Raw genomic sequence first — 14,786 nt, 5'->3', positions numbered from 1 at the left:
AGTTTGTAGCTGCTTTCACAGAAAGTTTGAGATGCTATGTGACACCTTACTAAGGTAGCATATCAATGACTATAAAGTATCATTCATTCATTCATATTACCTGGTTTCCCGTATAGTTGTCGGTTAAATGTGTTGAATATCGCACAGTTTATTTAAAAAGAGTTACTTGCTGTTAAATGTCATCAATATGATTTCATGTTCAAAAATAATCTTCTTTACTTTGCTGATCCAGGTTTAAAGAAACCATAGTTAATTCAAAACATTATCTTAATAGCTGGTTAAAATTGTTCAGACTGCCTACTAAAACATCCAGTTTTCTTACTGACATGGAAATCTTTGCTGTCATTGAAGAAGGGTTTCGGCCCGAAACGTCGCCTATTTCCTCCGCTCCATAGATGCTGCCTCACCCGCTGAGTTTCTCCAGCATTTTTGTCTACCTTGGAAATCTTTGCTGTCATTTTGGTTCATTGTGCTCATCATTGTTATCTGGTCAACAACAGAGAGTGGGTATATAAAGGGATTAATGGCAGAGGCATAAAATAACAATTTCCTTATCCCTGAAAACTATGTATCGTGGAGGTTAAGATTTTGCAAATGTGCGTGCAGTATATTTCATGTTGTCTACTTTTTTTTCAGGTCTTTCTTACCGAAAAGGATTGGTTTGGTCCCGAACTAAGGATCTTCAGGACCTGCTTTGTCTACACCCACTTGATGTGAAAACGGCAATAAATGTGGTTGAGAGCGATGATGAGTTAAATAAAATGTATGCTCATAGTGGATTCTGGAAAGCTCACTTGATAAAACTTTTTTGTTACATAGTTTTAAAAATTACTCTCTTTAATTGTGGGTTGGATATAACTAGTAACGTGCAGTGTCTTGTATCTGTTGAATACGGGCCGTATCTACGTGATGGGTGGCTCAGAGCCATTCTGCTGCTGTGCAGTCATGAAGTGAATATTCATCCGTCCCTGGGAGTGGGTGGGTTGGATGCGTTTGTGGGATGGGTTGTTTGTGATACATATACACCTTGTGGTAGACAGGCAAAATAATTCTTCAAAGGTCCCGTAATGCACTCTTTCTCCATTTTGTTTCCTCCCCCCTTCCTTCAACTGGCACCCTACTCCACAAAAACTCATCACTCCCCCTGAAGAAGGGTCGCGACTCAAAATATCACCTATTCCTTTTCTCCAGAGATGCTGCCTGTTCCGCTGAGTTACTCCAACTTTTTGTGTCTATCTTCGGTTTAAACCAGCATCTGCAGTTTCTTCCTATGCCATCCCTTGCCTATTGGGTTCCTTGAAAGTAGTGTCACAGGCGTTCGGCACATTGGTCCTCATCAGTAAGCTGGGAAGTCATGTTACAGTTGAACAAGACTTTGGTGAGGCCGCATTTAGAGTATAGTGTTCAGTTTTGCTCACCGGTATAGGAAAGATGTTAAGCTGGAAAGGAGCAGAGAGGATTTATGAGGATGTTGTTAGGTCTTGAGGCCCTGAGCTATAGGGAGAGGTTGAGCAGACTTGGACTTCATTCCTTGAACCCTAGGAGGATGAGTGATGATCTTATAGAGGTGTATCAGATCATGAGACGAATACAAAGCGTAAATGCACAGTCTTTTACCTCAGAATAGGGGAATCAAAAAACAGAGGACATCGATATAAGGTGAGGGGCGAAAAAATTTAATAGAAACCTGAAGGGCAACCTTTTTACACAAAGGCTGGTAGGTATATGGAACAAGCTGCCATTGGAGGTAGTTGAGGCAGGTACTGCCATAACGTTAAAAAAAAAAACATTTGGGAAAATACATGGATAGGATAGGTTTAGAGGAAGATGGACCAAACACAGGCAGGTGGAACTAGTGTAGTTGTGGCATGTTGGTCGGTGTTGACAAGTTGGGCAGAAGGACCTGCTTCCACACTGTATGACTCTACAATTCAGTTTAATGAAAAATCTCTTTTCCTTCATGATTTGCTGTTGGGCCTGTCTTGAATTGATGTTTGTTAATGTTGCAGGCTGTTCCAGGAAATCTCTGCTGCATGGGGTGGTTGTCAGAAGTACTTCTACCAGTCCCTGGCACGGCGGGCTGGTCTCCAGGCAGCGATGCGTACTCCTGCAAAGGTAATGATAACTCTTGTGGCTTTGTGGGCATGGGTTTGTAGAATTTGTGGCAAACAATTCCACAGATTCACCACAATACAATACAATACAATACAATACAATACCGTTTATTTGTCATTTGAACCTCACATGAAGTTCAAACGAAATTTGGTTTCTGCAGTCATACAAGAAAAGAACCAAGACACACACCAACACAATTTACACAAACATCCATCACAGTGAGTCTCCTCCTCACTGTGATGGAAGGCAAAGTCTTGTCTCTCCCCTGTTCTCCCTCTCCCAAAGTCAAAGCCCCCGGCGGGCGCTAGCAAGTCCCACGGCCACTTAAAGCCGCACCGGGCGATGGAAGGCCCTGCCCCGGGTCTTGATGTTAGAGCCCTCGGCGGGCGCTAGCAAGTCCGCGACCATTTAAAGCCGCGCCGGGCAATGTAAGACCCCGCTCCAGGTCACTCTCAACCCCGCAATTCGAGCGGGAGAAGTCGCCGTTGCCGGTGCCCCGCAAAGCAGTCTCCCACCATCCACCAGAGTTGGATCGCAGCCGCGCGCCACCACAGCTCTCCACGCTCCGAAGCCGGCCAGCTCCACGATGGTAGGTCCGCAGCGCCGCAGCCTCCGTGACTTGGGCTGTCGTTCCGGTTGGAGGCAGCTCCACGGTGCTAGGCCCCAACGGCAACGGAGACCCGACAGGGAAAAGGTCGGGTCCCCGTACAGGGAAGAGATCTAAAAGTTTCACCGCCCCCCCCCACACATACACAGTCAAAAACCCACCACAAACTATACACTCAACAGGACAATAAAATAAAAAAAGAGACGGACTGCAGAGGCCGCTGTGACGTCGGTCGCGCCGCCACCCTCTCACTAAAGAAATGTCTCCTCAATCTCCTTCCTAAAAGTACATCCTTTAATTCTGAGGCTATGACCTCTAGTCCTAGCTTCTCCCACTCATGGAAACATCCTCTCCACATCCACTCGATCCAAGCCTTTCACTATTCTGTATGTTTCAATGAGGTCCCCCCTATGATGTCAAGGTACGAAATGAGAAAAGTTCGAGTATTTTGTCAACTTGGGGTAGATCACTTCATATTATGTCAGAATAATGAAAATGGTGGTCGGTTAATGGCATGATAGACAATAGGTGCAGGAGTAGGCCATTCGGCCCTTCGAGCCAGCACCGCCATTCAATGTGATCATGGCTGATCATCCCCAATCAGTACCCCATTCCTACCTTCTCCCCATTTCCCCTGACTCCGCTATTTTTAAGAGCCCTATCTAGCTCTCTCTTGAAAGCATCCAGGGAACCGGCCTCCACCGCCCTCTGAGGCAGAGAATTCCACAGACTCGCCACTCTGTGAGAAAAAGTGTTTCCTCATCTCCGTTCTAAATTTGTGCAAGTATTTCAATGCTGTCGTACCTATAAAGGAAAGTAGTTTTAATGCAAGTGTTTCTATAATGTACAACTATATAATAGTCTACCATTAGTGCTTTACTGCTAGCAAGCTGGAGGTAATGAATTCAAGATAGTTAGTAGCGAACAGAAGCCCAATAATAATTGGTAGCAATGGTGTTGATTAGTAGACAAAAAGGATCGCGTACACATGTTGTTCCTTGCTGTTGGTGTCTACAGTGGATCATTATCATTTAAGCTGCTTATGCTGTTTAAGGGACTGACTGCTCAATTTAACTAAGAATAATATTTAAACAACAGTAATCTTTTAATAATATTAAAGACACATGTTTTTAACTCGTTAAAGATGCCAGTATGCCCTGGTGGCGCATATCATCACAAAAAAGCACAGTTTAGTAAGTGATCAGAATCTCAAAATAATTGGTAGTGAAAAGATCCCCAGCGATAGTTGGCGCTGAACAGAACCCAGCCTGAAGAAAGTGTTGACACGAGAAACTGCTGATACTGGAATCGTGCGTAAAACACAAAGTGCTGGAGTAATTCAGCAGATCATGCAGCATCTCTGGAGGATATGGATAGGTGACGTTTCAGTTTGGGATCTGCCTTCAGACTGAAGAAGGGTACTGACTTAATGTCACCTGACCATGTGATATCCACTTATATTGCTGAGTTTAGGTTAAAGATACAGCCCAGAAACAGGCTTCTTCAGCCCATGCCTACCAGCGATCCCCGCACACCAACGCTATCCTACACACACACACACACACACACACACACTAGGGACAATTTACTATTACGGGCCGAACCTGGGTCTCTGGCGCTGTAAGGCAGCATCTCTACCGCTGCGCCACCGTGCCGCATAGTAATATAAGCTTTGTAAGTTAGTCTTGCTCCTTACTACATTCCGTTGCATTCTGTTGTTTTTTTGCTGTTACTATATTCTCGTTGGGTTTTGTAGGAAATCGGCTTGGGTGCTGTCGACCGTTGTCAAGGATTTATTGCTCATCTTTTGAAACTGTTGATCAAACAAAGACAACGACTAACGAGACTAACTGAGCAGTGGGTCAGCTTAAGGTATGTTGACTGTATAAAACTCAGCTTGAAATGGTATATTTTTATTGGCGTAAATAAACTTTGAATTCCCCCGTGTGTACTTTATGTAGTCCTTATCTAGTTGTAGTTATTTCACTGGAGCAAGTGTATTTTACATTTTGTATTTAACTGCTTTAACACCCAAGTGTACATTTAAGTCTTGCACTGAATCCTCCTTTTTAATTATCTGTACCAGGCATCTGATGAAAAGCATCCAGAAAATTCGGGAGAGATTGGCAGGATTGCAGGATCATGATGTAGCCCTCCCCCCTCAGAATGGTGTGAGGCTTTGGATGAACCAACTTCGCACTCTCTTAATGAAACTTGTGATGACTTTGGAGCAAACTTCGTGGTTTCTTCAGTGTTGCCCAAAAGACCAGTCAGCCGTAGCACATCAGGGCAATCCAATGGGTGCTCAAAAAATGGATAGTTGTGAAGGAGACTCGGGTGATGCCAATGTGGCAGTATCCTCTCAGCCTGAGCACTTTGTCCAACTGCACCTTGCGTTCCCTACTCCCTTGGTTGACGATGACTTACCCGATGCTTGTAAAATGCGGCAAGGCGATGCAGTGTGGAAGAAAATGACCCAACAGGTCGCAGACACGCTGAAAGATGTCAAGGTCGCAAAGGCAGAAGTAGATGAAATGAGCCAGCAAACTAGCAAAATCTTGCTGTATTCATGGTAAGTGGTAATTTCACAAAAATATCAGTTTTGGTGGCCCGTTGTTTAAGATGCTGGAAAAATCGAAGGTAGACAAAAATGCTGGAGAAACTCAGCGGGTGAGGCAGCATCTATGGAGCGAAGGGATAGGTGATGTTTCGGGTCGAGACCCTTCTTCAGTTTTGGTGGCGAGATAATTTGGATACTTGATATACAGATATGGAGATTAGTGTTCATACTCTTCCTTTCCTGGAAATAGGAATTTTAGAGCAAAACACCTCCATCTGGCGGATGTGCCAATTAGGGATTGAATCCCACTAACTAGTTTCAATCAGGAACACTGAAGGGACTCGTCTGCAGCTCCTGCTATCAATTTTGTTATTGCTGAAAGTATCTCAAGTGGACTTGTTAAATCTACCTGCATCCCGAGTCAACAGTGGATTAGATGCAAGGCCTGTATTTTCCCTCTGCTGTGTTGCATATTGAATCAAGAACTTGATTGAATGATCTTCGCGAAGATGGGCAAGGTTTGAGGGGATATCGAACAGGTGCCGGCAAGTAGGACAAGTTTGATTGCACAACTTGATCAGCGTGGTGAAGTTGGGCCAAAGGGACTGTTTCCATGCTGTATAACTCTGTTGCTTACAGGGTTAAATCACTGAAGCATTGAGGAGCCCCAAGAAACTGCTGAGAAATCTTGAACGACGAACAAAGCACTAGAGGAATTCAGTAGGTTAGGCAGAAATGTGAATGGAATGGACAGACAATGCTTTTGGTTAGGATACCTCTTCAGAGTGGAGTAGGGAAGAGAAAGCTGAAAAAGAGGTGGGGGGCTGACAAAGTCTGGTGTAGGTGGTTGCAGGTGAAGGGAGGTAATTGACAGACAAGTGACAAAGGCTAGAAATGAAAAGGAAACCATAGAACACCAGGCAAGGAAAAAGAGGGAATGAAAACAGAGGGAAGGGAATGGGTAGAAGGGGCGGAGGAGGGGAAAGGGCGGGGGTGAAGAATTATGAGACGGGTATGAGCATACAAAGGGGGGAAGGGGGGAAGAACAGGGTGGCAGTAGAAATTGCTTTTATGTGGAAACAATGTGATTCCTTTCTGTTTATCGGCAGGACATGTTTTGAGACTTGTTCTTCTGGGATGAATTGCCTGCGTAGAACCATAGTTCAACTACAAGATCTACAGGCTGCTTTTGTTGTTTCTGGCTCCCAGAACACTTGCTGTCCTGCATTGTTCAGGAGTCTGGAATATATTAAGGAGGAAGCTACCTGTGCAGTGACCGAATTTGCAACCTGGGAGAAAGAACTCTTAAACCAGACTTTTGATGGTAAGAATTACATTTGTGCATAAGCGAAATATCCCCAGTTTTCTGTAAATTAAATCTGCCATGATGCACATTATGACCTATTTGCATGTTCTTTAAACTCAAGATTCCAGTGTGGATTCGGCAATGGATTTCTCCCCACTGGTGGAACCAGCTATTAACACAGTGCTTTGTGCTGTGCAGACTATAGTGAAAGGGCAGAAGGAAGAAACGGAACAGGAACAAGAGCAAGTCATTGGTAGGCAATGTTGTTCTTACAGTCATGACAGCTTCAACCATCAAGTTCTTGAACACTACAAACACCAACTAAACTACAAGCTGTCTTCATTGCATTAGAGATTTTATAAGGCCATAAGGGATAGGAGTAGAATTAGGCCATTTGGCCTATCAAGTTACTCCATCATTCAATCATGATTGATCTATCTCTCGCTCCTAACCCCATTCCCCTGCCTTCTCCCCATTACCTCTGACACTAGTACAAATGAAGAAGGATTTGGGGCTTTTGTTTTGCATTAATAATGCTTCTTAATTTATTGAACATTTGTTTACCGTGTTATCTAATGAGTATTGTGTTACTGACCTGGTACATATGACAATTAAACACTCTTGACTCTCTTGAATGTTGCATGAATGTAAGATGAAAGATTAAGTCAGAACTTAACTTGAATGACTACAATTGCCACCATCTAAAAACTGTTGCGTCCCGACTTTCTCGCTGGCAGAAGGCTGCTGATGCTCTTCCTAAGTTCATAAGTTCTAGGAGCAGCATTAGGCCATTCACCCCTATCACATCTACTCTGCCATTTAATCATGGGTGATCTATCTTTCCCCCTCAACCCCATTCTCCTGCCTTCGCCCCATCCTACTCCTACTCTTGTATCATGGAAAGTTTGAAAGGAAATGTCCAATTTTTAGATTGGCATGAATAGCTTCCTGAACCTATTGTTGAGGATAGTTTATAACAGCTAAGTACACACAGCGTTCAGGTCCAGTTTGCTTTGTACGTTGGCTAAACTTAACAACAAATATAGCTAGTTTATTCCACACACACTTCATGTTGTTGCATCCATGTTGAAAAGTAAAATTTGTGACATTCAATGTAAATGCATTGTTATATCATCAGTTACTTAATATTACTGTTTTAATGTACTGCAGAAAATGAAAATAATGAAGGTAAAGTTCAGTCCGGATACTTAAGCAAATGTTTGGAGCATCAATTGGCAAACGACATCACTTCCTTAAACCTGAAGAAAGTTACTGCTGTGGTTTCAGACCTTCTGAAAAAGCTCATAGATTATCGCCAAGACTGCGCAGTGGAAGAGTACCAGGTTGGTCCTATGTTAAACTTTGCCTCTGGGTTACCAAGCTGCTCTCATCAACTACAAGCTGAGTTAACAGAGTTCTGAGATTATCAATGTAAAAAAAATCATAGTTGTGTGTAATCAATTAAATTTAATTCAAAGGTAGACATTAAATGCAGGAGTAACTCAGCGGGACAGGATCTGAAGAAGGGTCTCGACCCGAAACGTCACCCATTCCTTCTCTCCAGCGATGCTGCCTGATCCGCTGAGTTATCCAGCATTTTGTGTCTACCTTTGATTTAAATCAGCAGCTGCAGTTTTTTCCTATAAATTTAATTTAGTTTGTTATTCTTACAGTTAGGGTTATATTACCATGGTCGTGGAGTTATACATGACGGAAATAGTTCCTTTTAACCCAATTGTATACATACCAACCCTCCAGTACCTAAATGTACCAATCCTGTTTACCAACTTTATGTCATTGACTTCTCAAGTGATTGAGTTTGAGGGGCCCATCTTGAGTATCTCCCTCCTCACATTTGCTGAGGCAGATTTCAGCCACCCTTTTAGGTGGGAAGAATATCGGTTCCTAAAACCCCTCCAAATATCTTGTGCCTTGGCTTAAGCCTAGTTTAGAGGAATGGTTATGGGGAAAGGATTTTCATTAACTACCCTTTCTATGCCCTTCTACATTATTGAGTTTTAAAACTATTTCTTGATTTCTGTAGGCAGGGCGAACAATGAAATATCAATGCCTTTTAAATAACTTTAGTTATTGGAATTTGCAAAAGTCTGTGTCATGTATACTTTAGTTGGCAACACTTTTCACTCTAATCCCAAATAGAACTTTGAAGAGCCCATGGAGTAAGTAGATGATTGGCAAAATGTGACCGTTCCCTGTAGAGATTATAGCTTAAATTGGCATCACTCTAGCAAGTAACTTGGTGCTCAACATTACTGTTGACCATTTCTCTGCAGTATCTGTGACAAGTAACGAAAACCAGAGACAAGCCCCTGCAAATTTGCTGTCCACATATTGGGCTGAGATCTCAATTTTGCTCTTGTCTTTGACAGATCATTAAAAATTTATGGTGAGGGAGACATTTCATTTCCTTTGATAAATATGATCTTTTATCTGGTTTATTTAGTTGCATTACATTCGAGCCATAAGTTGGGGAATTGCATCTAAATATCTTTTTTATAAATTCCGTCCATAGATGTTCAATCAAAACTGCCGTAGCATTGTGCGACTTCTACCCATGTTGACTTCCTACTCCGAACTTGCCCTCTATTACCTATCAGTGTCCATCACAACTCATAGAAGCACTGGAAAATTGCTGTCCATTTTGGCTCATTTATTTACGGATCTTGCTGTGAAGGTATGTTGAAGTTTCAGATCCATTCTTCAGTTTGGGACATAGGACAATAAAACACTCTTGACTCTTGAGATTGTTTCAACTTTTTTTTCCTATCTATTTAAAATTACATGATCTCCCAAATATCTGTTCTACTCCTTCCATAAAGAATAAAAGTTGTTCTTTATATCTGTAATTTTTTTTCCTCATTCGGAAAAATAAATGTGCATGAAAGTTGAACTTACAAATGTAGAGATATGACTAAGTTTTTCCATATTTTATCTTTTAAAATTAAACTAGACTATTTCATTAAAATATTGGCTTGTATCATTATTATTTAACTGCAATGTACTGGGGAAATTGTACTTATTTGAAATCTTTTTTTAATGTAAAATTTGGGTTCATTGTAACAGCTGTCACACTTGGCAGAACATAAGAATTTGGGGAAGGAGAAGTCGGCTGAAATGTGGTTTTCATTTGAATGGTTTAACTAATTGTGGAGGTGACAATGTTATTATGAGGGATGTCTCTTATTTCCAGGGATTCTGCCTTCCCAAAGAACTGATGGAGGATGCGATGGGAGAAGGTGCAACCCAATTCCATGACAATGAGGGTGGTGGGATTGGAGAAGGTGAAGGGGTGAAAGACGTTAGCGACAAGATAGAAAACGAAGACCAGGTATGTTTTTTTTTTTTTTTTAATCTTCACATACTGCAAGATGTAACACTTCAAAAAATGATCTACACATTCTAAAATTATGATCTGCACAATGGAAACTTGCATCAACTGTTTCTGTGGCTGTCGAGAGCCACCTCTCAACAACTGACTAACCAATAATATAAAAGAAAAAAAAAATTCCTTTTAACAAAGGTTTTGTGTATGTGTATTTTTAATTTCCGTAGTGTCGTGTGTTATACTGAAGGTTAGTATTAATGCTTTGTTTCATCAAGTATGTCATTGTAATTGAACAGCAAGATTGATTACTGACATTTTCAGTGTGGCTTGAATTTTGTATTGTTTGAAGAAAACATTGGCAGATCAGGTATAATATGACTCCATGCATAATCCAACCTCCCTACCCATTATTCTTCATTTATCTTGGCTGTGTCCAAAATACTGCCTCGGGAGGTGGAAATCAGCTTAATTTTCTACATCTATTTAATTACATCTGGCAGCCTCTGCTGTAAAACATTTGCCCCACATTCCTAAGGTTTAAATTTAGTGCGGGGGAAATGGCCAGTAGGCAGGACTTGGTATGAATGAACTTGTATCACAGTCAGAGTCAATGGTTTTAGTGAGGAGCTTGGCGTTAGATTTGCAGTTGAAGGTATAATAGTGGAAATTTTTACGGCAGAGATATAGATTCTTGATTACTACAAGTGTCAGAGGTTATGGGGAGAAGGCAGGAGAATGGGGTAAGGAGTGAGAGATAGATCAGTCATGATTGAATGGTGGAGTAGACTTGATGGGCTGAATGACCTAATTCTACTATCACTTGACCTTATGAATAGGTTATCAAAAGTGTTCTAAGAGTTGGAGAATCTGCAGTAGAAATAGATGAATGAGTTCTGTTCTATACTCCTGGCTCCTACTTTGCCCCCGAGGCAGTAGTGAAATTTTAATTTGTCTCAATTGCTTACACTTCATGCAGCTGATAATCTTGCACTATTTAAATTATAAATCAATTGAATTCAGATGAAAAGGGAAAATCTGCAATTCAGCCTAATTCTATGGCTATTCTTTTTTTCATCTCACTGCCTTTCTCAGTCATTCCTGCACCTCCTGGAAAATCTAAATTTGAATTTCTCTCCATTGCTGAAATAAAATTTGAGCAAAATTCTGAACTGGGTCATTCAATGATGACTTGGTCATTGTGGTCAATGAAACATCGTGTTTTTCCTGTGTTCAGGTGGAAGATAACTTCTCCAAAGACCAAGGAAAGAAAGAGGATCCAGAAAATATGCCAGACATTAAAGATGAAGAAGAGGCCATAGAAATGTCTGAGGATTTTGAGGGAAAGCTGCACGATGGCGAGCCTAAAGAACAAGGTTGGTTCTTATGTCATGCTTTGAGGAAAGTTTGAACTCGGCCGAAATGCCAAATAGAATGAAACCCTTTGTAAAAAGAACTCTTGGGGCATTGAAACAGGCTCTTCAGCCCAACTCATTCATGCCAACCAAGATGCCAATACATTGGTTACAAATAAAGAGTGGCTTCTCTGCATCACACCACTAAAATATTGATTTGGACTAGAAAGTTGCAGCTTTTTGAAAGTTACTTGGAATGCAGCCTAAGAAACATGAATGTAGGATTCACGTTGTTTTTTAACCTTGCTGTGCTTTGTTAGTCACATGAAATTTGCTAGTTCATTATGAATACTGAATGGCAGCATAATCAAGTTAGCAGTCGCAATCCTTGCTGTTTACTAAGTATTTGTAGATTCTAGTTTGTATCCTAACCCATTGAGTTGCTACCTTAAATAACTCTTGACATCCAGATTTTCAGTCTGGTTCCATTGTAAATGATTATAGAATTGTAGCATCCAGACCTAGCAACAATTCACACTTAATTGTAGATTGATTTCAATTTAGAATCTACCTTGAGTACAGTGAAATTCTTTAAGATATTGTTTGAAAATCTCAAATTCATATTTCTAAGTAAGTGAATGTTCCACTTGGAGGTTTTTGAATTTTGAAATCTGTATAATGCAATTACACTGCTCGAGCTGCTGGGTTTTAAATGGACTACTTAATCAAATTAATACAAATACTGTACTTGTGTTTTAGTGCTGTTCTGAAATGAACAGTGACAGGATCTGCATCTGGAATATATATATATTGCTGATTTTTTTTTTCAACAGGAGAGAAAGATAATGATGAAAAATCAGATAGTGAAGAGGAAGAAGAACTGGATAAACAGATGGGTGACCTGGGAGATGCTGAAGCTGACAAACTGGATGAAAGACTTTGGGGAGATGATGATGATGATGATGATGACGACAATGCTAATGAGAAGCCTGAGGAAAGTGGACCAGGGATGGATATGGTAAGATGTCGAGCATTAGCAAAGCTGCGTAATGCCCCTTTCTAACTTCAACATTAATTGGTGATCTTTGATATTGAGTCAGAATCATACAGCAAGGAAACTGGGCCCTTTGGCTCAGCTCTTCAATGCCGACTGAGGTGCCTCATCTAAGCTAGTCCCATTTGCTTACTATTGGCCTGTATCCCTCTAAATCTTTCCTGTCCATGTACCTGTCCAAATATGCTTTTGAATGTTGTTTTTGAACCTCCCTCAACGTGTTCCTCTGGCAGGTCGTTCCATGTGCTAACCACTGTGGAAACAGTTGCTTCTCTGGCTTTATTACTGGATCTCACCCTATCTATTCCCCTCATGATTTTATACACCTCTATAAGATTACACCACTGCCTCCTGTGCTTCCCAAGGAATAAAGTACTACTGTTCCCAACAGCTCTCCCTGTAGCTTAGGCCTTCCAATCCAGGCATCATCCTTGTAAATCTATTTACAAGCATGAGGTGCAATAGTAATTTTTAAAAATAAATAAATAAATAAATGGTATCAGGACCTGGCAATGGGAGGTAAAACAACAAAAACAGACTTGGTTGGTAGTCCCCTTTCTGCGGAGTTTAATGTTATAATAGAGCGATTGTTCCTACTTTCTTTTTCTTTCTTTTCTAGGGTCTACTTTCTTACTTTACTTCCTTCTCTAACTTCTTTTCTAAGGGGCTTTCTTTTCCCAACACTCTCTTGCACTTCACGACTCTTGCGCACTTTCTTTACTTTCCTTACTTCTATCTTTTTCTTAAAGCTCAAAAAAATGAAGCGGTACAAAAAATGTATTAAGATATATGTGTTGTGTATTATTGTAATTTACCGTACTTCTGCTCTTTCTAGCATTAATGGCGTCTTTCCCAAAACTGAACACAATGCTCCAAGTGCGGCTTCACCAACATTTTGTACGACAGTAACTTAATGTCCCACCCTCTATACTCAATACTCTGACTGATGATGGTTGGCGTGCCAAAAGCTGCATTTAGCTCCCTGTCTACCTCCGATGCCGTTTACAAGGATATATGCTTGTGGTGGATCCCTCTGCTCTACAGCACTCCCTTAGACCTTAGAATGAAGGTTGCATACTGTGAAAGCCCTGCCCTGGTTTAACTTCCCAAAATGCAAGACCTTGCACATATCTGAATTAAACTCCATTCGCCATTCTCGGTCCAGTTCGAGAAACAACCTTCCATCACCACCCTCTGCTGCCAACCATGAAGTCACTTCTCTGTCCATTTAACTAGCACTCCCTGCATCCCATGTGATCATCTATTTCTGGAGGTTGTACGGGTGTTGGGCGTTATAAGGAGAAGGCAGGAGAATGGGGTTAGATCAGCCATGATTGAATGGAGGAGTAGACTTGATGGTCCGAATGTCCTAGCTCTGCTCCTATCACTAATGATCTTATGACTTTATGAGACTTGCTCGTAATCTTGGCTGTTAACTCTTTATTACAGGAACAGTCAGAACTTGTTGCTAAAGATGACAATGTGGACGCAGCCAACAAAAATGACAAAGACACAAAAAGTCGACAGGAGGAGGAGAAGGATACCGAGCTGAGCGAAGAAAGCATAGATAAAATCCATGAACAATTGGATGAGGTAGTAACATGTTTCCAAATAAGTGCTTGTATGTAGAAAAATGAGTAGCAAATGTGCATATTTAGTCTAAGTTTTTTTTAGTTTAGAGATACAGCGCGGAAACAGGCCCTTCGGCCCACTATGAGTCTGCATTGACCAGCGATCCCCGGGCATTAACACTATCCTACACACATGGAAAATTTACACTTATACCAAACCAATTAACCTACAAACCTGTACGTCTTTGGACTGTGGGAGGAAACCGAAGATCTCGGAGAAAGGTCACGGGGAGAACGTACAAACTCCGTACAGACAGCACCTGTAGTTGGGATTGAACCCGGGTCTCCGCGCTGCAAGTACTGTAAGGCAGCAACTCTACCGCTGCGCCACCGTGACCGCACTTATAAACATAGTTGGTTATTGCAGTGTTGGGGGAAACAAGATCATTTGATCAAACGTGGACTATTTTGATGGAATTTAAAATGAAAATCTATCTTTGTTTCCATGTGTTTTGTTACTTCAGCGTGAGTATGATGAAAATGAAATAGACCCTTATCAGGGCAACAAGAAGCAACCAGACGTTGAGGCCTTGGATCTACCTGAAGATCTCAATCTCGAAAATCAAGATGGAGAAGAAAGTGACAATGAGAAGGAGGAAGAAGGTATTGAGTTTGTTAGCTGTGGGGCTACCTTTCACCAATGCAAAATACTGTAGAGAACTAGGTTTTGCAATATTCAGACTATATGGTTATTTCTCTTTTGAAAAATGAATGCAATACTGGATTGATTCTATGGATTAGTCCAATCCTCCTTTGCCCAAGAGCTATTGCAACTTTGTCTTCCAGCAGTCGTTACCGGATACAGATCAAGAGCA

The 14,786-nt window shown here is 41.3% G+C and overlaps 1 protein-coding gene across 1 annotated transcript in view; it reads left to right on the top strand.

The window, feature by feature from the left end:
* The window catches only part of mdn1 (midasin AAA ATPase 1), a 162,809-nt gene that overhangs the window by 124,018 nt on the left and 24,005 nt on the right, over positions 1-14,786 (top strand). Inside the window, exons 76-88 of the mRNA XM_033020868.1 lie at positions 637-763; positions 2,010-2,115; positions 4,479-4,594; positions 4,809-5,294; positions 6,392-6,606; positions 6,710-6,841; positions 7,759-7,931; positions 9,122-9,283; positions 9,800-9,937; positions 11,169-11,307; positions 12,120-12,304; positions 13,790-13,933; positions 14,436-14,574. Of these exons, the coding sequence (XP_032876759.1) occupies positions 637-763; positions 2,010-2,115; positions 4,479-4,594; positions 4,809-5,294; positions 6,392-6,606; positions 6,710-6,841; positions 7,759-7,931; positions 9,122-9,283; positions 9,800-9,937; positions 11,169-11,307; positions 12,120-12,304; positions 13,790-13,933; positions 14,436-14,574 (2,262 nt within the window). The remainder of the gene's footprint in view (positions 1-636; positions 764-2,009; positions 2,116-4,478; positions 4,595-4,808; positions 5,295-6,391; positions 6,607-6,709; positions 6,842-7,758; positions 7,932-9,121; positions 9,284-9,799; positions 9,938-11,168; positions 11,308-12,119; positions 12,305-13,789; positions 13,934-14,435; positions 14,575-14,786) is intronic.

The sequence above is a fragment of the Amblyraja radiata genome, chromosome 5, assembly GCF_010909765.2.
Source record: "Amblyraja radiata isolate CabotCenter1 chromosome 5, sAmbRad1.1.pri, whole genome shotgun sequence".
Classification (NCBI taxonomy): domain Eukaryota; kingdom Metazoa; phylum Chordata; class Chondrichthyes; order Rajiformes; family Rajidae; genus Amblyraja; species Amblyraja radiata.
This window is presented reverse-complemented; position numbering and strand designations above follow the sequence as displayed.